This window comes from Pipistrellus hanaki (genome assembly GCF_964339955.1).
Source record: "Pipistrellus hanaki genome assembly, chromosome: 6".
NCBI classification, from domain to species: Eukaryota; Metazoa; Chordata; class Mammalia; order Chiroptera; family Vespertilionidae; genus Pipistrellus; species Pipistrellus hanaki.
This window is the reverse complement of record NC_140508.1, coordinates 18,553,696-18,575,732: the sequence shown is the minus strand read 5'-3', so window position 1 is coordinate 18,575,732 and position 22,037 is coordinate 18,553,696. Positions and strand designations below refer to the sequence as shown.

The 22,037-nt window shown below is 45.2% G+C and overlaps 1 protein-coding gene across 1 annotated transcript in view; it reads left to right on the top strand.

Annotated features, from left to right (window-relative positions):
• The window catches only part of SLC24A3 (solute carrier family 24 member 3), a 459,582-nt gene that overhangs the window by 421,839 nt on the left and 15,706 nt on the right, over positions 1-22,037 (top strand). Inside the window, exons 11-15 of the mRNA XM_084887028.1 lie at positions 908-1,068; positions 1,845-2,115; positions 10,534-10,700; positions 13,030-13,144; positions 14,562-14,674. Coding sequence (XP_084743154.1) covers positions 908-1,068; positions 1,845-2,115; positions 10,534-10,700; positions 13,030-13,144; positions 14,562-14,674 — 827 coding nt within the window. The remainder of the gene's footprint in view (positions 1-907; positions 1,069-1,844; positions 2,116-10,533; positions 10,701-13,029; positions 13,145-14,561; positions 14,675-22,037) is intronic.

Below are 22,037 nucleotides of genomic sequence, written 5' to 3'. Positions count from 1 at the left end.
TTGAACTAAAGACTTAAGATTATTCAGTGCCATCCCGCATAAGGATATCACTTACTTTTTTCTCTCTGAGTAGTTTGTAACCATAAGAGGAACACTCTCAGGGAGGCAAAGAGCGCTACCTAATATTATTTAGTGTTTCCAGAGATCATTTCATGGTTTAGTGGCTTGGAAACAGGAGTGAGCACGGAGAGGGCCCGTGGCTAGGTCCCCGAGAGATATTTGCTCATGTTTCACATTCCTAGAGAGGGGCCTTGGTGGAACTTGTTTCCAGCCAGTCAGCAAGTGGTTACATAAGATTTGCCTGCAACCTCCTTTGGGCCTTGGGCCTCTGTATTGTGGCCACTCGCCCACCCATCAGCCCTGATCCATAGGCTGGGACGGAAGCAATGTGTCCATTTCTCCACCATGTCCTCCACTTAAAAGTCAAGTCTGTTGCTTTTAACCTCTCAGTATGAACATTGCTGACATCTGAAGGGCATAAAAGGTTACTAAAGATTATGGGGGTCTTTCTTATGCCTCAGATCTGAGTTGAAGGGTGTCAATTCTTTGAGAACAAGGGGGAATTCTTATTTATTATCACTCATTTTTTCTGTCAGTGAATGAGGCTTAAATTGTTTCATCATTTCTAAAGAGCTACTAATGAGCCCAAAAAAACAGACTTTGGTTCTTCCTCAGATTTTGCTTACTAAAGCCCTCCCTGGATGAGTAGATAGATGGAAAGGCAGTTAAGGAGGGAAGGAAGATGAGAGGGAAGGAGGGAGGTAGAAAAAGAGGGAGGAAGGGAAGGAGGGAAGACAACTGGGAGCATAAGAGGGAAGAAGGAAGAGAAAGGAAAAGAAGACTGAATGAATATGTCTTTCCTGCTCCTAATCTCAATATTTTTATTTTGTGTTTTTAACTTCCCTAGCCAATTTCCACCGCAAAGCATCAGTGATCATGGTGGATGAGCTGCTGTCTGCCTACCCACACCAGCTGTCTTTCTCTGAGGCTGGACTTCGAATCATGATCACCAGCCACTTTCCCCCCAAGACCAGACTCTCCATGGCCAGCCGCATGTTGATCAATGAGGTATCTGGGAAAGCAGAAGCCATTTGCCACTGGACAGGGATAGGAAACTAGGAAGGAGAGAAAGTTTCCAGGTCTGAAAGTAGAAGCATCTAATTCAACATTTAATACAATAATATCTCTCAGCCACTTTGAAACATTATTGCTCACTGGGCCAGGTGCACATCCTGGTCCTTGCTCCTCCCTCCACATGTTGATAGACATGGTCCGGCTCCCAGTTATACAGGGGGGAAAAACAAAAAACAAACAAACAAACAAAAAACCTCTCTGGTCATTTTCTATGTACCTTTTTCTTTACATCTTCCATTTTAATGGAGCCTTCTCATGTGAATGAACTTGCACAGAAGTGGTTTCATACCAAAATTGCTTTAAAATAATCTTGAGTCTCTGACCTGAATTTTCCTCTGTATTCTTTTCTCTGGAGCAACAGCCTTATTGGTACAGTAGTCCAAACACATTTGTGTGGCTTTCCTAAATTTTGGAGAAGAAAGTTAACATCACAGTGCACAGAGAATCAAGAACCCTGATAGAAAAGAAGTACAATGTGAAGTGAGCAATGGGAATTTTCCTCTAAAATGATTTGCAAATTCCAATGGGTCATGAAGGTTAATCCTTCTTCCCAGAAGGAGGTTTTCTGAGTTGGTTATTACTTTGAGGAATCCCTTAAGACTTGACTGCAGAGTGTTCTGAAAGCATCTCCTTGTCTGCTATGTGGTGTTCTGGGTGTAGGGATGTACAGTCCATCTTCCCATGGTAAGAATGTGCCTTTCTCTTTCCAGAGACAAAGACTGATAAACAGCAGGGCTTACACCAATGGAGAATCTGAGGTGGCCATCAAAATCCCCATCAAACACACCGTGGAGAATGGGACAGGGCCCAGCAGTGCCCCAGATAGGGGCGTGAATGGGACCCGGAGGGATGATGTTGTTGCCGAGGCTGGCAATGAGACAGAGAATGAGAACGAGGACAATGAGAACAACGAGAATGACGAAGAGGAAGAGGAGGATGAGGAGGAGGATGAAGGACCGTACACTCCATTCGACCCTCCCTGTAAGAGGTTCTATGTCTGGGCTGGGGTTGGGGTTCTTTTAAGGCCACTGAGTAGATGCCCTTAACTTTGATTATTTTTCTGCCATTCATTTCAAAGAACTATCTCTGTATGAGCACAGAATTGTTTACATTAACATCTGCAGTGGGCAAGACTGCTGTGAGGGTCCAAAGATGAGCAAGATGGCCACTCATGCTCACTGGTTGCAATGTAGGCTCTTCAGCCAAGTTTATCATTGTGGGGGGAAGTCCCTCTCTTAGCTGCTCTGTGGACCTTTTGGTGCTAAGGAGGTGAGTACGTGTCCTAGGTGTGTCGGCAGAGCATCTTGGGCTCCCGAGAAGTAGCACTCCACCCACCTTCACCCTTCCCTTCCCGTTACAGTTAGCAGGGGGTTGTCCTGCCAAGGCCAGCCCTGGGTACATGTGCAGCCCTCCCCGTTAGCCTTTGTTTTGTTTTTTTCCTCATTTCCTGCCCCTCACTCCATAGGTGCTTCCACTCCCAGCACCTGCTGCTTCCAGGGCAGGCCCCACAGGAGCTGTACACCTGGGCACAGAGCATCCTGGCCCGGGTAAATCTCATCCTGTGGGCTGGCTGAGAACACCCCTCTGGTACCCAGGGGAGGAGCAAGACAGGGTGGTGTCCTTCTCCCCTGACTACCACCTCCAATAAAGACGTGGCTTCCCAGTGACCTTGTGGGACAGGTGGACTGAGCCCAAAGAATTCCGCCCATTTTCTAGACTTGCCAGAAGCTTCCAACGGTTTCAGGAAAGAGTGCACTGGTTGGACTCACTTTCACGGTCAAGTGTGTGGGGCTTAATTAGCGTGTGTGCCTTCTCCGGGAGGGTTGAATGTATGGGAGGACTTGAAACTCTGGGGAAGGATGGCTTGGTCCACCGTCTTGCAAGGGTGGGATGTGAGGGCGGAGCATCAGAGCTGGGTTTCAGGGTGGGAGCCAGGTCTCTGTGCTCCTTTTTGTGTTCAAGAGACAGCAGGTAAAACAGACTCAGACTGCTCCTGGGCCCCCTCCAGGCTCCTGAGAGCTCAGCATGGTCAAGTGTTTACCAAAACTAACTAGAAAACGTCTTCCCGATGCCTATGCCCCAACCTGCACTGCCCATCCAGAGTGAAATCGCCATTTGTTAGTAGGTAATATTCTTTTTTCTTTTTAAAAAATACATATTTTTTATTGATTTCAGAGAGGAAGGGAGAGGGAGAGATATAAATATCAGTGATGAGAGAGAATCATTGATTGGCTGCCTCCTGTACATCCCCCACTAGGGATTGGACCCACAACCTGGGCTTGTGCCCTGACCAGAATCGAACCATACCTCCTGGCTACTCATAGGTTTATGCTCAACCGCTGAGCCACGCCGGCTGGGCAGTAGGTAATCTTGATAGAAAATATATATATACTGTGTTTTGATCCATTTTGCCAACTGTCTCTGTATTCCTTAGCAAGCTTCTTTCCTACCGTGTTTCCCCGAAAATAAAACATCCTCCGAAAATAAGACCTACTTACTGGTTTCCTTCTGAGTGAAATATAAGGCATCTCCCCCTATAACAATGCCCCCCCCCCCCAGGCTTTGTCTCAGAATAAAAAATTAATTTACCATAAACTGGTCGCTAGGGCTGCCCCGCTTGGCATCTAGCAACCAGTCACATAACACGGAGCCCTGACGTCACTGCTGTGTGGAGGAGGAGCGGAGGTCGGAGTGAGCGGTGAGCGCGGGGCAGGAGAGAGGAGGAGACTTTCACAGATGTGTGTAGAAGAACAGGAGGATTAGAGCAGACTGGACGCTGCGAAGGTGGTGAGTGCTGGTCTGTCTCTGGGCCACACAAGCAGTTATAAGGAAGTGGGTCGATTTAATGCTGCCGCTTGTTATGCGAGGGAGCCAAAGAGGTCTGCTAGTCTGGGATGCAGCTAGCACTCACTGTGCTAAAGACATGAAGACATTTCTTCACGAAAGAAAAATAGATCAGATAATGATTCCTGCAGGATTGACGGCCTATCTCCAGACTCTTGATATTGCAATGAACAAGCCATTCAAAGACAATTTGCGCATGGAAATTAATGATTACATTGAAAATAGAATGGAGAGAAATCAGTGTGGAAACTTTGTGAAACCTAAACTGCAAGAAGTTGTGTCTTGGGTGAAGAATTCATGGGAGAAAATCACTGACAGTTGCATTGCAAATGCACTGTGAGAAGGCTACCTTGACAAGAAGTACTCATTTAAAGACAGTGCTATTGCTAACCATGAGAGATTTGGTCCACTGATTCTGAAAGAAATGGAGTCACAAGAAATTCACCAGGAAATTCAGGAATTGGATTGTTATGATGATGTTCCAGAAGATGATGACATGATTGTCGTTGAATAAATGAGTAAATTCTTGATACTGTAGGATTCACAGTTTGTCTGGTTTGTGTTGACAACTACCGTACTACCGTATACAGGTAATAAATTTCCTTTATTTTCATTTAACAATAAATGTGTACCGTATTCTTCTTCATGGAAAAATAAGAGATCCCCTGAAAATAAGACCTAGCGCATCTTTGGGAGCAAAAAATAATATAAGACACTGTCTTATTTTCGGGGAAACGGTATCAACCAGGACAAAGGCATTTTAAGGATTAACATGTTAAGCACCCAGTCAGTCACTGGTGACTGACACTACTTTCCATCGAGAAGACGAAACAGGCTGGGTGCTTAACGTCTTAAAGGATCAGACGCTCCATTCATCTCCTATAAACTCTTGTGTGCATTTCCTGTTGCTGCACACACAGCAGGTTATCACAAGCTCAGCCACGTAAAACGACACCTGTTGAATAGCTCTCGGTTCTGTAGGTCAGAAGGCTGGCTGGGCTTAAGGGCCCCTTTTGGATCACGTGTCCCCATTTCTCACCTGGACGAGGTAAGTGCCAGGCCTAGCTGTGAGGTGTGAGGTGTCTCCTCATCTCCAAAACCAAGGAGGTGAGGAGGCTCCAGGGCTTCCAGCTGTGTTTCCTTCTTCCTCATGTGACAGGAGACCTGGCTGCAGGCGTGGGCTCAGACCCACCTCGGGACCCTGCATCTTTCACAGGCACCGGCCCCAGAGGCCCCAGAGGCCCCAGAGGCCCCAGAGGCCCCCCAGGAGAAACTGTGTTCTGTGTGGGCCTGCTACCTGGGGGTCTCTGCTTTGTCCCAGGGCCCCAAGCAAACAGGTCCCAAGTTCCTGTACACCAGCCCTTCTCGCCAGGGCTTCCTTAACAAAACTCAGGTTCTGCTTCAGAAGGGCGGGGCCTCAGAGTCTTCATTTCTAATGAGCCCTCAGGTGATGCCAGTGCTGTTGGCCCACAGGCCACACCTGGGATGGGGAAGGGCTGGGGGCCTGGAGACACTTCCGTGACTTCGCAGTCCTTCTGAGGCTTAGGGGAGCCTAATTCTGCACCCAGTTCCGCCTCTGAAATGGAGAATGGGCTTGTCCAACTCTGAGCCTCGGTATTCCTCCACCAGCTGCTGAGAAATCTCATTCCTGGAGCCAGGAACTTCCATTGAGGCTCGGAGGCTGTGTCCAGCCAGGCCCTCCCGCAGGCAGGCCTGCTCCCAGCACGGAGCAGCCTGAGGGGGCCTCGGGCCAGCAGAGGGCACCAGAGGAGCCAGAGGGACAGTCTGGGGTTCCTCAGGCTAAGTTCCCTGGGCCTGAGAAAGGTCTGTCCACACAAAGAGCACATTTTTCTTTTCTTGATCCTGTGAAAGCCAGGTTCCCCTGTTCCAGTTACCCAGCTGCAGGGCTTCCTTCTCGCCAGGACTTGAGTGGGTATAATCAACAAATAAGTAATTCTGTGGGAGTATATAAATATAGGGATAGATATGACACGTGTGTTTATACGTGTATACATGAATATGTGTGTGCGCATATATTAGTGCACATGTATGATCAATATCATTAATATATGCATGTAACATATTTGTATATATGCTGCACAAATTTAATATATTGTCTGTTAATATGCATGTGTCTACACATATTTAAGGTATTATATATTACATAATGCATACACACATATTAACATACCTGAGTTTTTACATATATATGTGTAGATTAAATATATACAGTGGACAACTATGCATAGTATATCTACATATGTATACATACATATAAATTGTACATATATTCTTATCTCTTGTGTGAAGAAACACTTCCTAGTGACTGAGAGAAACAGAAACACTTACGTGTATATGTAGATAAACACACTTTGATTTTAAAAAATGAAAAGAAATACGCAAAAATATAAGTATGCTTTTTGTATTTGGGATTATTTTTTATTTTCTCTGCTTTTTTATTTTAAAACAATGTATACCTTTTAATTGCCTATATTAGTGGTTGGCAAACTCATTAGTCGGTAGAGCCAAATATCAACAGTACAACGATTGAAATTTCTTTTGAGAGCCGAAAACTGACTTCTGCGCATGGGCCACAAAGTTCCAATCACCCGCACGTGGTATTTTATGGAAGAGCCACACTCAAGGGGCCAAAGAGTTGCATGTGGCTCAAGAGCTGTGGTTTGCCAACCACTAGTCTATATGGTTAGGAGAAATTTGTATATTTAACTCTAGGTCTAAAATATTGAGCAATGAATGACTTTTTTTCCATCCAATAGAATTAAGTGTCCAAAAAAGCTTAATCAGAACTGTAACTTGGGAAGAAGTCCTTTGCTTTTTAGAGCCAGCGATACTGACTGAGGATGCTCAGAGTCCCTGCTCCAGCTCCCATTTGCTGGCTGGCATTTGAGAAATCATGTAACCACTAGTATATGTGCAGGGAATTTTGTTTCATTCAACTGCTGCTGTATCTGCAGGACCTGGGCAGTGCCTGGCCTGAGGGGCAAAGTTGACCGCTCATTGTCCTCAAAACCATTGAAAACACACACTTGTGCATCACTTTATTCAAGAAATTATATTTATTATATTTCATTTAAAGGTATACCTTGAATTTCTGCTTTAAATTTGTTCTTACAATGGAACTGTAACTCAAAGAAAGCATCTATAGCATTTTGGATGACAGTGAAAACAGTTTTTAAGATATAATGTCCTCCCAGTGTGAAGTCAAAATTTTTTTTCAGCTGAGAGACCAAACTCAAAACTCATTGCTGCTGGCTTGTACTGCTGGAAACTTTACCTAATGTCATTTCTATGCCCTTGCAGTCCTAAGTCCTGACTTCATTTTTCTTATCGCTTTTATTTTCTAAAGAATGACAAATAGCCAAATTGAAGTCATTTCTCGGCTCATTCATGTGTTTCTTTGTAAGTTGGCTTGGGTGTATATATTAAACTCTCTCTCCCTAGGAGGGCATCTGGGGGACTGCATGGCCAGTAGGGGATGCCAAGGCCCCCAGGCTGATAAGTCACTACCACATTGCAGGATTTAGGGAAGTGCAGACTTCCAGGATGCATTTGGAATCCAAAAATCTGGCCATAATCTGGATTCTGCAGCACGTGAAAAGCCCTCAGAAAACAAATCCTCAGGCAGTCCTCTTGCTTTGTGATCCAGCCAAACAGTCTCAGTGTTCTCCTCATTCACTTTACCATCTCCAAATCTGAAATCTAACAACACGCTGCTAATGGGGAAAGACGCCCCTTTCTTATTCTGTTCTCTTCGTTTTATTCTGCACCTGTAAGTGGGATACCTTTAGATCCTAAACACACACACACACACACACACACACACACATTACTATATTGTTCCTAGCAATGTTATTACTGTCAATATTATCAATATGTATTGATCATGTGATATATGCCTTGCCCTGTTCGTGGCATTTAAAGTACTGAGCATGCTTGAGAAAACATTCTTATAGAGTTTATATTCTAGTTTGGGACAAGTGAAAACAAATGAGAAAACAAACCTGATACTTTCAGACAGAAATCATTTTCTATGAAGCAAACAAATGAAGGTGATGGAAAAGAAGTGGGGTGGGTGAGGGTCTTATTTAAACAGGTGATCGGAGGGGTCAGGGGACATTGGGGCTGTGTGGTGGACTGCCTGGCAGGGAACTGCAGGTGCAAAGGCCCTAAGGTAGAAAGAAGCGTGGTGAGTCTGAGGACAGAAAGCTTGGACAGGAGCATGTGTAAGTAGGGAGAGCGGTAAGTGGGAGCCAAATCATTTAGGTGGGGAGACACTGTTTTTCTCTGGGGGCAGTAGAAGCAAGTAGAAGGTTCTAGAACAGTTTACTTTTTGAGACTCTCCTCTGGCTACTGGTGGTGAGCAGGTGGAGGTGGAGCATGTGTAGGAGCAGTGAGTCCCTTAGGAACTCGGGTCTTCAGCCAGGTCCTGGATGGAGGGCTGGCCCCAGGAAAGGCTGTGGGAATCGTGAGCTGCAGGCAGACTGAGGGTGCCCTGGGCAGGTTGCCAGTGTTGGTGTGGGGCTGAGAGAACAGGGAGAGTCAAGAATGATCCTGTGAATTTTGATTCCACCAACCTGCTAACTTACACTATCCCAGTCCCATCCTGATATCCCATGTAATTCTTCCAGCTACTCTGTGAGTTCAGTGTTGCTCTGTCCACATTTTACAGATGAGGAAACTGAGACTTAGGGGATGTAAGTATCTGAGACATTTGGTTCAGGCAGCGGAGCCAGCGCTGTCTGGTGAATAAGCCCCACTCTTCCCTTAGTGACCACCTTGCCATCTGAGGGAGACCGGGGAGCCAAAAGTGATGTTGTGTAACTTGGTTCTGTGTTTTAAGAAAATATTTAGAGACTGGTAAGAAATATAATAAGTGCTGGATACTGGTAGAAAATTATGAAATAAGTTTTGTTTCATTAGTCCCTGTTCAAAATGTATTTTAAAAATACCTTCTTAGCCGAAACCGGTTTGGCTCAGTGGATAAAGCGTCAGCCTGCAGACTGAAAGGTCCCAGGTTCGATTCCGGTCAGGGGCATGTTCCTTGGTTGCGGGCACACCCCGACTAGGGGATGTGCAAGAGGCAGCTGATTAATGTTTCTCTCTCATCGATGTTTCTAACTCTCTATCCCTCTCTCTTCCTCTATGTAAAAAATCAATAAAATATATATATTTTAAAAATACCTTCTTATCTCTAGTTGGGATAGAAGATGGTACAATCATTTTTAGAAAACTGTTTAGTAATTTCTAATAAAGTTAAGTAAGTACCCACCCTATGACTCAGCAATTCTACTCCTGTGTCTTTGCCCCAAAAAGACTTGTACAAGAATGCTCATAGCCACTCTTGTTGTAATACCTGAAAACTGGCCACAACCCAAATTCCCATCCACAGGAGAATGGATAAACAAGCTGTGGTGTATTCACAGGGTAGAATACTGCACAGCAATTAAAATGAATGAATCAGTTACACATGAGTGAATCACACAGAAAAAAACATGTTGAATGAAAGAAGGTAGACATAAAAACATATTATATGATTTTATTATTTGAAGTTGAAGAACAGGAAAGATTCATCTATGGTGGTAGCAGGTGGGAGGATGACTAGAAGGAAGCACAGGGAAACTTCTGGAGGAGGAGATTGTGATAGAGGGAGTATATATGTGTATGTGAAGTTCTTGCAGGTGAGTTAGCACTGAAGCAGGAAGGTTATAAAGACCAAAAGAGAACTAATATGTTTTTCAAATCGAAGGCAACAGGAAATGATGATTATATAGTGATCAAAACAACATGTATGGGTGTCTCTGAGTCAGAGTCCTCAGGCAGCACAGAGATGGAAGGATCAGGTCATCACTGACAAATCCGTCATCTTATTCATGGAAACAGGTAGTTAGAGAAATAGAAAACAATGATTCAAAGTACATATCAGTTTGGGATATAAACACTCAATGCCCTGTTTTGACAACCTTGAGAGCTTTCAAATCATCTTTCAAGATTTCAGTACATTGACAGTCGATGCTGATAGATTCCACTAGATGGCGCTATGACCACTGACGCCTTACAATCTGGAAAGCTATGGTGACCTATGGATCCAGTTGGAGAATAGACAACAAAGGCCAACTGATCGTTTTCCTAGCAACACTCCTCCCTCCAAACCTCTGCCCCCACACACTTCCCTCACCCATTTGTGTCCTGGATTTTTCCTCATTCTTTTGCTCCTGGCCTCATTTGCCAAGCCATCCCCCCAGCCTTGTATGATTCGGAAGTGACTCATCCTTTCATTTTAGAGGCCTTCCCTACCAGGTGGGCCGCAGAGAAGGTTGGTATTCTGCTTGGTTTTGTCTGTCAGGTTTTGTTGGTGATGAAAAGCCATTTGTGTCTTTTAGGGAAAGAACAACATAGTAAGGTTTCTTTCACAGGCCATCAATTAAGCTAGAAGTGCCTGGGAACGCAGTATGGAGAGCTGGTGGAGCAGAGGACAGAAGCTGACTGATTTGTGTGTGTGTGTGTGTCTGTGTTTGCCCTTTTTATTTTTCCCAGCCGGCAAACTGGAGACAGTGAAATGGGTGTTCACCTGGCCACTGAGTTTTGTCTTATACTTCACGGTACCCAACTGCAACAAGCCTCGGTGGGAGAAGTGGTTTATGGTGACATTTGCTTCCTCCACGCTGTGGATCGCAGCCTTCTCCTACATGATGGTGTGGATGGTGAGTGCATCAACCCCACGGCAGCCCTCGATCTCTGAGAGAAATACACTCAACCAGAGGGAAATATGGATTGGGGTTTCAGCCCAGACACTGTAACAGTCAGCTATTGCAGCAATAAGCTGCATAACAAAACACCCTAAATCAGAGGTCTAGAGTCACAAGCATTTATCCTCTTGCTCACATCTTCAGGTTGAATGGTTGGACTAATTTCAGCAGGCACTGACTGAGCAACTCTACTTCAGCATGGTTCCATAGATTCAGGCAGCAGGTGGGGTTTATGTCTAATCCATGTGTTTCCCCATTTTCCTGGACCAGTGGCTGCCTGGGGAACGCTATTCTCATGGTGGATCACTGGAGTGCATGAGGGCAAGTGGGAACACATGGTGCCTTCTAGGGCCTTGGCTGTGACTTCCACCCACATTCCATCATCCCCAATATCCATGGAGTGTGGGGGGGGAGGGGGTTATACTCAAGAGCTAATAAAATGTTCTGGAAGAATTATTTTGTAGGCAATAACAAATTTGTGAACTTTGGCCCAGTTAAATCATAATTATTTCTTGCTTTCAACATCATGGAGAAACAGGATTTTTTTTTTTCAACCTAAATCTTATAGCCACAGGTTCCTCCCTTCTGTACTCATTAACAGTTTTATTTGACATATTCACTGGGTGCCGTCTCTGCTCCAGGTTTGGAGACTGGTGTTGTTGTCCCTGTCCTCTAGGTGGTCAGTTGTTTTTCCCAAGTCCACCTACAGGCAAACCCACCCACTGACCTGAGGTTTGCCCTCCCTCTGTCGGACTCCTCCTCGGGTGGAGGGGCAGCTCTAAGAAGTCCTGAGAAGGGGTGGAGTGTAGGGAGAAAACAGGAAGCAGGAGACCTGGCCCAGCCTTCTGGGGAATCAGTTCCCCAAAACTCCAGACTCAGCCACAAGCATTGCAATAACACCAGAGGGCAGGCCAAGCCCCAGCAAGACAAACCTGATTCCCACAGAGACCTGGCCGAGGGCTCTAGTTAGAAAGGAAAATGTGGTTTGGCCAGGATCCTTGTAGCGCCACTTCTCCAAAGCCTCCTCAGAACAACCAACAGAAATGCTGTGTTTTCTGCATTTCACTTTCCTCCTTGGGGAGAGGAAGACAGAAAGTCCCAAGGCCACCCCAAGTTCAATTCAGCACTGAACAGAAAGGAGGTGCATTCTCCAGTTTAAAAGGGAGCCAGCCAGGCATCTCCATGTGACTAACTTCCCACAAACCTTTGGACTGCGAAGGAGCACCTGTGGCCTCGGAGGAAGTCAGGGTGCTTTCCTAGGTGTTTCCTTCAACCACTGGCTGAGAGGAACTGTGAGAATGTGCTATTTACAGTTCATAGTTTGCATTTCTTGTAACTTTGTAGAAAGTGAGGTCAGGTGGCATCCTGACCAATTCCTCTCAGTTCTTGCAAGTTATCCTCTCCTTAGGCCAACGTATAGGGATTTGGTCTCTAGTCGCTGCTGGCCACCCCCTCCATGATGTCTCACCACCTGCTTTCCTCTGTCTTACCATCTGGGATCAAGGGGCCAGAATGGGCTCGTTTGCATAATGGAGGCACTGACTCAGGCCAAACCCCTCCCATGTAGACAGAGGCACTGCCTGTGCAAAGGAGCCTGCCTGCCAGAAAGGGAATGCCCCCCTCTGCCACTTACCCACACGTGTGCCTTGGGCAGTGCCTGGGTTTCCATATCTAAAGAAGAGAGATAATGATAGCACTACTCCATAGGGTTGTTGTGAGAATTAAGTCAGTTAAAACACACAAACATCACTTAGCACAGTGCCCGAGTACTCAGCAAACATCAGTGATATGGTGTGGAGGGCAGTGTTGACAAAGGTGACGTTAAGCAAGCTTCCAGAGAAAGAGGAAAGGAATCAGTAACTATGGCCTTTCATACAAGACTGGGAGGTGTGGATTCCCATCATGCAGCTCAAATTCCCAGCCCAACTTGGCAGCTATGCATTCTGCATTTCCCAGGACCACCCATGGTGTAAATATTCCATCCCAATATTGCTTTTCCCCAGGCACTAGTTTTCCTCTCTCGGGGCCATCTGTCTCAGCTGAAAGGAACGAGTGGAAAAGGCCCATCTTTGATTGGAAAACATGAGCTTCCATAACTGCACCCTGGTCCACTGACCTGCAGCCCCAGGCAGCTCCCCAAGACCTTCTTCCGTTCCATCTTCATTCAGAGAGCCTACGCTGCCCCCTGGAGAGACCGCCTTTTCTATGTCTTGGTCAAAGGGATTCACAGGAAGGTAGGGCTAGAGTCAGCCTTCAGCTCACCACCTCTTCCTGCCTCCTCCAGGTCACAATCATCGGTTACACCCTGGGGATTCCTGACGTCATCATGGGCATCACCTTCCTGGCTGCCGGAACCAGTGTGCCTGACTGCATGGCCAGCCTCATCGTGGCCAGACAAGGTGGGGCCCCCAGTGGGCTGGGGTAGGGGAGGAAGGAAGACCTCTCAACAAGGGTGTGGGAGGGTGGATGTCCACCTGGCAATTACCAGGCCTTCAAATCCCAGCTTGGAAGGGGTGATGGGCGACTTCAGTATGTTGGTCAAAAGGCTTCTTGGCATCAGAACAAGGAAACGAGCCAGAAGGGCCAGAAGGGCAGAGAAGTTTTCTATGTAGCACCACCCCCCCCCCCCCTTTCGGGAGGTTGTATTACCATTTTTTTTTTAATTTTTAAAAATAGTAACAAATATATTGATAGCTAACCTTTGCTAAGTGTCTCACACTGAGTAAAGCAATTTAGGCACATTATTTTATATAACTTAAAAAATTCTATGAGTTAGGGACAATGGTACACCCATTTTATAGATAAGGAAACTGAGGCTTAGAGAGCACAGACCACATAGCCTAAGGTTTACTCAGCTGCATTAACCCTCGAGGTAGTAGTTGCCATAGGTCACTCTTCAGTGTGTGACAGATCCTCCCCTCCTTCAAAACCAAGGTCACAGTTAACCTTCCCAGGTGGATGCCCCTGATGGCCATGCCCCTCCCCAGGACCCCTCTAACGTTTATGCCGGATTTGTGCTAGAGGACCTTTGTTTTCAACAGAAATGTCTAGCTATGACACAACAGTGTCCTCTACAAGTCCTCGCAAAAGTCGACTGGTTACATTATTCTTCTTAGTATTGCTCAGTGGTTTAGAAGGATGAATACAGTGTAAAACAGGTGGGTGATGATACTGAAATGTATGGGTTGCTGAGATCAGGAGCCCCTTTATACAACTTTTGTGTGTATTCCTTTCTATAAGGATGTATTCTAATTTATTAAATTATATTTGGATTTTTGAAGCACATCTGACCCGTGACCATATTTGAAGTAAGGGTCAACAGTTTTAAGAAAGTGTAATTTATTGAATTCTATTGAAAATACATATTCTATTCCAATGATTATGTGTTTTACAGGCAGCATCAATCTATAGCAGTGATTTTCAACCTGTGTACCACCGAAGTTTTAAAACATGCGATACTTGACTATGTTGTCAAGGGTACTGACCTCTTTTCCCTTAGCATGTCAAATAAAAAACATAACACAACAATAGCCATCCAGTGTGAATGAATCACAATTATACTTACTTTTTATCAGTTCTACAAAAACACACATTTTTTTGTGTGCTGCAGAATTGTAGTAATTAGTTTATGTGTGCCATGGGGTGGAAAAGGTTTAAAATCACTGTTCCAAAATCGGCCTGGGAGAGAACCAAATATGTGAGCTTGCAGACCTGCCAGCTAGGTCTCTGGCTGTCAGACAGAAGGTTTCGGGGAGTCCCTTGTGGGTACTCCCCTGAGATCCCTTCCCTCACCGCAGTGGCCTCTTGTCCCCACAGGCATGGGAGACATGGCCGTGTCCAACTCCATCGGGAGCAACGTGTTTGACATCCTCATTGGCCTCGGTCTCCCCTGGGCCCTGCAGACTCTGGCTGTGGATTATGGATCCTACGTAAGTGGTTTTTCTCCATGGCTTCTCTTTACATCTGTTTTTAGTGGCCTTGGCCACGGTGACTTTGCCTCAAGGTGAGGGAGTGTGGAAATACTAATGTTTGGCAGGTAACAAATTCTCCCCATCAAAGTCATTCCAAAGTGAGGCTTGTGGGATCCTTCAGGACTCAAGAGCAAGGTTAGAAACTTCTTCTGTAAAGAAACAGAGGGCAGCCGGCTGGTTTGGCTCTTTTGGTTGAGCATCAGCCTTTAAACCAAAAAGTCACTGGCTTGATTCCTGCCCAGATTGTGAGCTTGATGCTCAGTAGGGGGTGTGCAGGAGGCAGCTGATCAATGATGTTTCTCTCTCATTGATGTTTTTATCTCTCTATCCTTCTCACCTCCTCTCTCTAAAGATCAATTAAAACTTTTTTGTTTGTTTGTTTTTTTAAAGAAACAGAGGGTAAATGCTTTAGGCTTCGTGGGCCAGACAGTCGCTGTCCCATCTACTTAGCTCTGCCGTGATAGCCTGATCAACCACAGATGATATGGAAGTGAATGAGTGTGGCTGTTTAAGTACAACTTTATTAATAGAAACTGAAATTTGAATTTCATATATTTTTCACATATTATGATTCTTTCGTTTCTTTTTAACTCATTGAAAATGTAAACATCATTCTTAACTCATGGGCTATGCAAGTCCTGGTGGTGAGCTTGATCTGGCCCAGGCTCCATAATTTGCCAACCCCTTCTCAAGTGTATTTATTTTGCATGCAAACTATCTTTATATGTGAAGAAAGGGGCACAAAAATACAAGATTCCCTCTCTGCCAGGGATCTGATGACTGTCAGACCCTCCTGTGATGACCTGATTATGGCTTCAGGTGATTTGCAAGTGGGTGACTCAGGTAGTCCAGGTGGACTCAATGCTCTTTCCCAACTCGCCAAAATGTCCCCCCTCTGCTACAAAAGCTTCTGCCCTAGTCACTGTCCAAAGACTGAGGAAGAAACTGTGCTTCTTTCTGGAAGAAAGAAGGATTGTGCCTCTGAAGCTGTTACACCTGCGCTAGTGCTCAGCGCTTCTCTAAATAGGCTGCTGAGCATGACTTAGTCCATCTGTACTATATGTTCTAAGGAATTGTTTATTCTGCAGAAAATACTGTAGTGCATTTTATCAAATGGTAGTTGTATTCGAAGTTGCTTGACTAATGGCTGTTTCAACTAAGAAAGGTATATCCAACCGGTTGCAATTGTTGGGGAGAAGGGTACCCTGATTTGGTTCTTATGGTTGGACTAGGGTAAAATAATAAAATTGACACAAGACTGGACTCACAGGAGAAAAATCAGTTTAATATGTGTGCATGGGAGAATCACAATATGATACCCAGATCAAACAATGAAGCTCAAAGAAATTATTGAACCAGTCCCCTTCTTAAACTTTTTAGAAGAAAAAAAAATGAATTTGTGAGAAGTGCACAGGACAAAGAAAGTTGGTGCTCATTAGAAAGGAATCTACGCAAGGATTGGGCTCGGGTAGTAAATTAGTAAAGGCAGTTCAACATTTAATGTTTGTTTATATAAGCTTTGGACTCTGGATTCTTTTAACTCTGGTTATATTCTCTTTCAGCCCTCAGGAGTGTTGAGGGTATCTATCACATGGGAGATTTATCTCTGCTTTTAGGGGCACAGAGAGGTCAGGCTTATTTCTTGTACAGGCAGATTCTTAAGTAACTTTAGTTTAAAATATCAATACAGATTATTGTAGAGTATCTTGAGGCAGCCTGTCCTGGGTCTGGACACAATGGAATTGGAATCCATATGTACAGAAAAGCCATATGTTTCTGGTTTATGTTAAGTTACCTACTGGCTGAGAGGTTTCACCAGAGGGCATCCTTGATCTTCATTGCCTCATCCCTCTCTCCTAGTGCTCTATCTCTTCTAAATGCAATGTTCTGTCTCTCATTTCATTTCCTGATTCATCTATATAGCCTGTTTTCATTGGAACCCCAGAATAGCAGGGGGTACTGATCTGTTGAGTTCATCATCAACCCACCTGGTTTATTTCTCTGTCTCTTTCACCTTCCCACTTACCTCTTACCTAAGTTAACAAGTAAAATGCAGACCTATGTGAATTTCAACTACTGTTTGTTTTCTCTGGTATCCGAAGAACAGGCAGCAAAAATATAAGAAGAAACTATACTCTGAATAACCTGGAAAATCAATCCATGAATTATAGATATTTACCGCATGACTCTCTCCAGGGAAGGATGGACAGGCAGAAACAGGGGATGCAAATCCTTGCGTTGTCCCTGAAATCCATTATGTTTCTTTTTCTTTGCTGGGATTAACAGGGTATGACCAAAAACTCAAAAATAAAACTCAGAGCTCATCCTGGAAGTAAACTGGTTTCTCTAACCAACTTTGAAAACTTCCTGACAGAACGTGGATATCAGGCCTGAAATTCCAACTCGATTAGGCACATTGTCTGCCACAATTAACCCCCTAAATGTTCTGCCTTCCTCTTCTCCTCTCTGACATACTCCCAACACTCTTCAGAGAACAGAAAATTAAACAAAATTCTCATATCAGTAACTCCCACAGCCATGAAGGCACACCATTTCGGATCCCAACTCTAGTGGCAGGGTGACATGATGAAAACAAAAGTTCAGGCCCTGTTAGATCTTTGGCCCAAATTTCTGTTTTTCATCTGTAGATGATGTAATTGGGTCACTGGTAATTCTGCTGGAATTGTACAAGGAGTATATCTGATCCTGTGGTTGAAGATTGTCCTTATCCTTGACATGAAGGAGGAAATGCAGAAGGAAAGGTGGCCACATCTGGCCTATGACCAAGGCAAAGCCACATGGGAGAATGCTCTTAGGAGAGAGTTTTGGTTGGGAAGACTGGGAAAAAATGTGTTACATTGCATTATCATCCAAATACTGCTGTATCTGTAACCAGGGCCAGATAGATGGTCGTTTTATTCCAGGAGTACAGACATTCAGTGTAGCCCTCTCTTTTGAAAGCAGAAATTCATCAATATAATCAAACAGTTCATGAATCCCAGGGAAATCAAGGACATTTCATTTTATATATGGTGTGAGGTAAGGGTTCAACTTTATTCTTTTGCATGTTGATATCACTGTTTCAGTACTATTTGTTGTAAAGATTTCATTTTGAACTGTAAAAATTCTAAGGAAACAATTCTAGTTAACTTCTTTTTCAGTAATATTCACAACTTGCTTCTTGCCCATTTGCATTTTAGTTCTGATTCAGTTAGAATGAAAACTCCCCCTGACAGTGAAGATAATCACTATTTGAGAATGCAGGATTCTAGAATACCCAACTATAGTTGAAATATAATCATAGCAGTAATTCTGAGTCAGCAAGAAAAAGTTAAGAATGAAATATTTTCACTAAAAACAGTTAAGATGCTGGTAGGTGCTGGACTTTAATTTTCTAGACAACTTTACTTGTACAGAACTCCTCTTTGTCTAGTAATGTTAGACCACACAAGGTGCCCAGTATTTGGCCCAACCAAGCTTTAATTTTGGTTTTTCTAGAAGTTGGGTGTCCCAGAAAGTGGCCCCATAGAACGAGGCCACTTCACAGAGGGGGGAAGGGGCTTCATTGTCTCTCCAGCTCATTCTTCAGGTGTCAGATTAGATGTCAACTATATTCCTCCAGGCTTGAGTCAGGGGTCACTCCTGTGTTTTTCCTCAGCTTCCATGAAAGCTTCCCTTTGCCTCTTTGTCTGAGCCCCTCCCAGTGAGGCAATCTCCCTGAGAGTAGGAACTCTGTCTGTTTTATACATTGTTCTATCAACAAATATTTGCTTGTTGGCTGGATGGATCCTAAGTTTCCCATCAGCATCACCTCAGCTGTGGGGGTGGGGGACATGTGAGCAGAGCAGAATGTAGGAATAAGTTGACCTGAGAAAAAAAGTAGAGGACAAAACAGCAATAAGAAGAGCTGAACATTAAGTACCTACTATGTGTCAGGCACTCTAGAGACACATAGTCTCATCTAAGAACAGCAAAATTAGGCAAGGATTATTTCTTCAACCAGTGGTTACCATGCCTACTGTGTGCCAAAAAATTTGGAGAGGCACTGGAAACAGAGAGCAAAGGAGATGGACTAGACTCTCCCTCTCAGAGGGTGCATCAGGTATGGGAAAACAGAAATCCATGAGTGACAAATACGTAAGTGCACTAAATTTGGAGAACAAAAGCCTTTTGAAACCTATGAGACATGTGATGTGATGGGCGGGGGGGGGGGGGGGGGGGGAGAGACATATCACTCTAGATTTATTGGAAAAAAGAGGTGGATTCTGTGCTGAGTGGCAAATGACAAAAAAGAGTTGGGTGTGTGGAGGGGACAGCAAGTGTAAAGACATTGAGGTGGACTATGTCTGAAAACAAAAGAGCGGTCAGAGCAACACAAAAGCAGGGGTGAGGCAGGCTGACTGAGTGGGCAGGGGTGAGGTGGGCTGGGTAAGGCAGGCTGAGTGAAGTGGGCAGGGGTAAGGCAGGCTGAGTGAGGTGGGCAGGGGAGAGGCAGGCTGAGTGAGGTGGGCAGGGGAGAGGCAGGCTGAGTGAGGTGGGCAGGGGAGAGGCGGGGAGGGAGAAAGGAACGAGGTGAGGTGGGCAGGGGTCACATGTCGCACTCTACTGCAATGCTGTTCCAACTCCCCTTGTGCAGGTCAGGAAACCAGGGCCCAGTAAATCACAGCCAGATAGAGGCAGAGAGAAGACGGTGAGATTTGCTCCCCGTCCCCCATTCCCCACCCCAAGCCCCAGAGATCAAAGGGGGAGGGAGGGTACTTCTGCTGAAAGGAAATCGGAAATCATGCCACAGCGGCCACCATGCAGGGCTGGAGGCTCAGACACACAAGGGTCACACTGAGGCAGAACCATCTCTGATTTTAATCTTTGCCAGAAGAGAGGACAGGCTCAAATGAGCTCTTCAACTTCATGTAAGGAGAGAAGGACCTGGAAGGGAAGAGACCTCCTGACCCCCTGAGTCCTGTTCTAAAAAGTTGAAGTCCTCACTGCTCTAGGCTGTGCTATGTGACATGACTACAGTGGGTTCTGCTTGAAGGTTGGAGGAACGTTCTGGATTCTTCGATGAGGATTACTTGTTTATACAGTCTCTGGGTCCCTCCCTGGCTCTCACCAGGCCCTCCAGTGCCAGCGCCTGTGACCAGGTCGGAAAATTAGTGGCAGGTTCTTGGGAGAGCAGACTTAGGGGCTTATTTGTCACGAGCATTTTTGTCTTCCCTCTTGTCTGCCTCCAGCTTTTCCCTGGAGAGAGGCTTCATTTCCAGGCCACACTGGGCACCTTCCATGTAGCATGGCTGCAACCCGGACATCTGTCTGCGTCTCTGACATCAAAGCTGAGCAGACCTTTTTGTGGGTTTAATGGCCTCTCTTGCCCTCGCAAGGGACCTGCTGACAATTCTGAAACGATTTTTCCATTGTGACCAGATGGGATTTCCAAGTCATAATTATTGGATAATTACCATCAAGACAGCTGTTTTCAGCATTTGAAAGCAGGGAATGAAGGCAGTTTTACAGATTTTGACATTTCTTAGCACTTGTGGCTTTCTCAGAAGCCAGCGAGCTATTTAAGTGCATGAGATTTTAAAAAAATATATTTCTAAAAGTCAGAGTTTGGAAAATGAGCACTTTTGCCCCATTTTGGTGAAAAGTTTCTGTTCCACTTGCTCTACAGAACTAAAAAAGCCATCAGACAGGCTCTAGGAAGCCAGAGCAAAACTCGGATTTCTAAACTCCAGCTTAGAAATGCAAAGGAAATCCTAGAAAAAATAACAGAGGGAGAACGAGAATCTGTCTTTCTTTTTCCAAGTGAGAGCCCACCTGACTCAAGAACCCAAAGAAGTGAAGAAGAAAGGTGACCAGAAACATCCCCACCCCATGCTTTCTGCCCAGTTCCTTCTCTCTGGTTAAACATTAATTGAATGCTTACTGTGTGCTAAGCTGTTAAGAGATGTTGATGCAGCTGTGAGCAGGACAACCTCCTTTCTGTGCTCATGGAACTACAGCCTCTGGAAGGAGACAACCCAGAGCAAAGTGTGATGTGTGTCCTCCCAAGGGCTGGTGCAGGAATCGTGACAGAGTGTGGCACTGTGTGGAAGGATTTAGTGGGCCTGGGATGCTTGTGAGGAAATGATGCATCTTCTGAGCATCTAAGATTTTCAGAGCCAAGCAGGTGGAAAGAGTGAGAGGATATTGTTTTCCAAGCAGAAAGAACAGCCTGTAGGATAGGGGTGTCGAACTCAATCAGAGAAGGGGCCAAAATCTAAAATCCAGCCTAAATCGCGGGCCGAATGGTTTACTGAACAGTCATAAACTGACAATGTCATAAACTGACAGCGGAGTGCAGTGATGACAGCGCGGTGCGGGCCACATTGCAAGGCCTGGCGGGCTGGATTTGGCCCGCGGGCCTTGTGTTTGACACATGTGCTGTAGGAGATGGAAATGTGAGAAGGCTTCATATACAAGGGCAGCTCCTGTGGCTGGGAGCAAGGTGTGGGCAGTGGGAAGCGATAGGAGCAAAACTAGAGAGAGAAATCATGTGGTGAAGGACACTGTGAGCCATGATAATGGAACGAATGAATGGTCTTAGAGAGGGAATGGTACCTTTCACTATATGTGCCTTTAAGAAAGAAGATTCTGACCACTACATGGAGAATGGGTTGGAGCCAGACAAAACTGACAGCTGCAGGACCAGTTTTGAGGCATTGGCAGGAGAGAGAAAATATAGTGACCTGGACTTGGGTAGTGGTATCAGTTAGCTATTGCTACCATAATGCTGGGTAACAAACAGTCCCAAAATTCAGTAGCCTAGTTTCATTATTATATATTTCTTTTTCATACATCCATGAGTTGAGTGGCTAATCCAGACTTGGCTCCGAGCTTCAGGTGGGTCTGTTCCACCTGTCTCTTAACCTCTTTGAACCGGTGACTTCCTAAGACACATCCTTCTCATGATGAAAGGTGAGAGCACAAGAGGCCACCTCAATCATGGAAATACATTTCAAACCTGTGTTTGTGTCAAGTCCACCAATATCCCATTGGCTAACGCATATTACGTGGCCAAACCCAAATTCCAGAGGCAGGGAAACAGGGCTGCTCACCAGGGGGTGGACATATAACTCTAACACAGGCGAGGGGAATTGAGACCAGCAGTTCACTGTACCTCGGTAGAAGCAGTACAGCTGGAGACCAGAGGAAGGTGAAGCAAGAGACTGCAGAAAAAGAAGCAGCAGGACCTGGTGATGGGTTTCATATCACCCCCTAAACATCTGCTAAAGGGGAGGTGAGTTGGGGAAAGGCAAAGACCTGGTCATCTAAGATTTTCTTG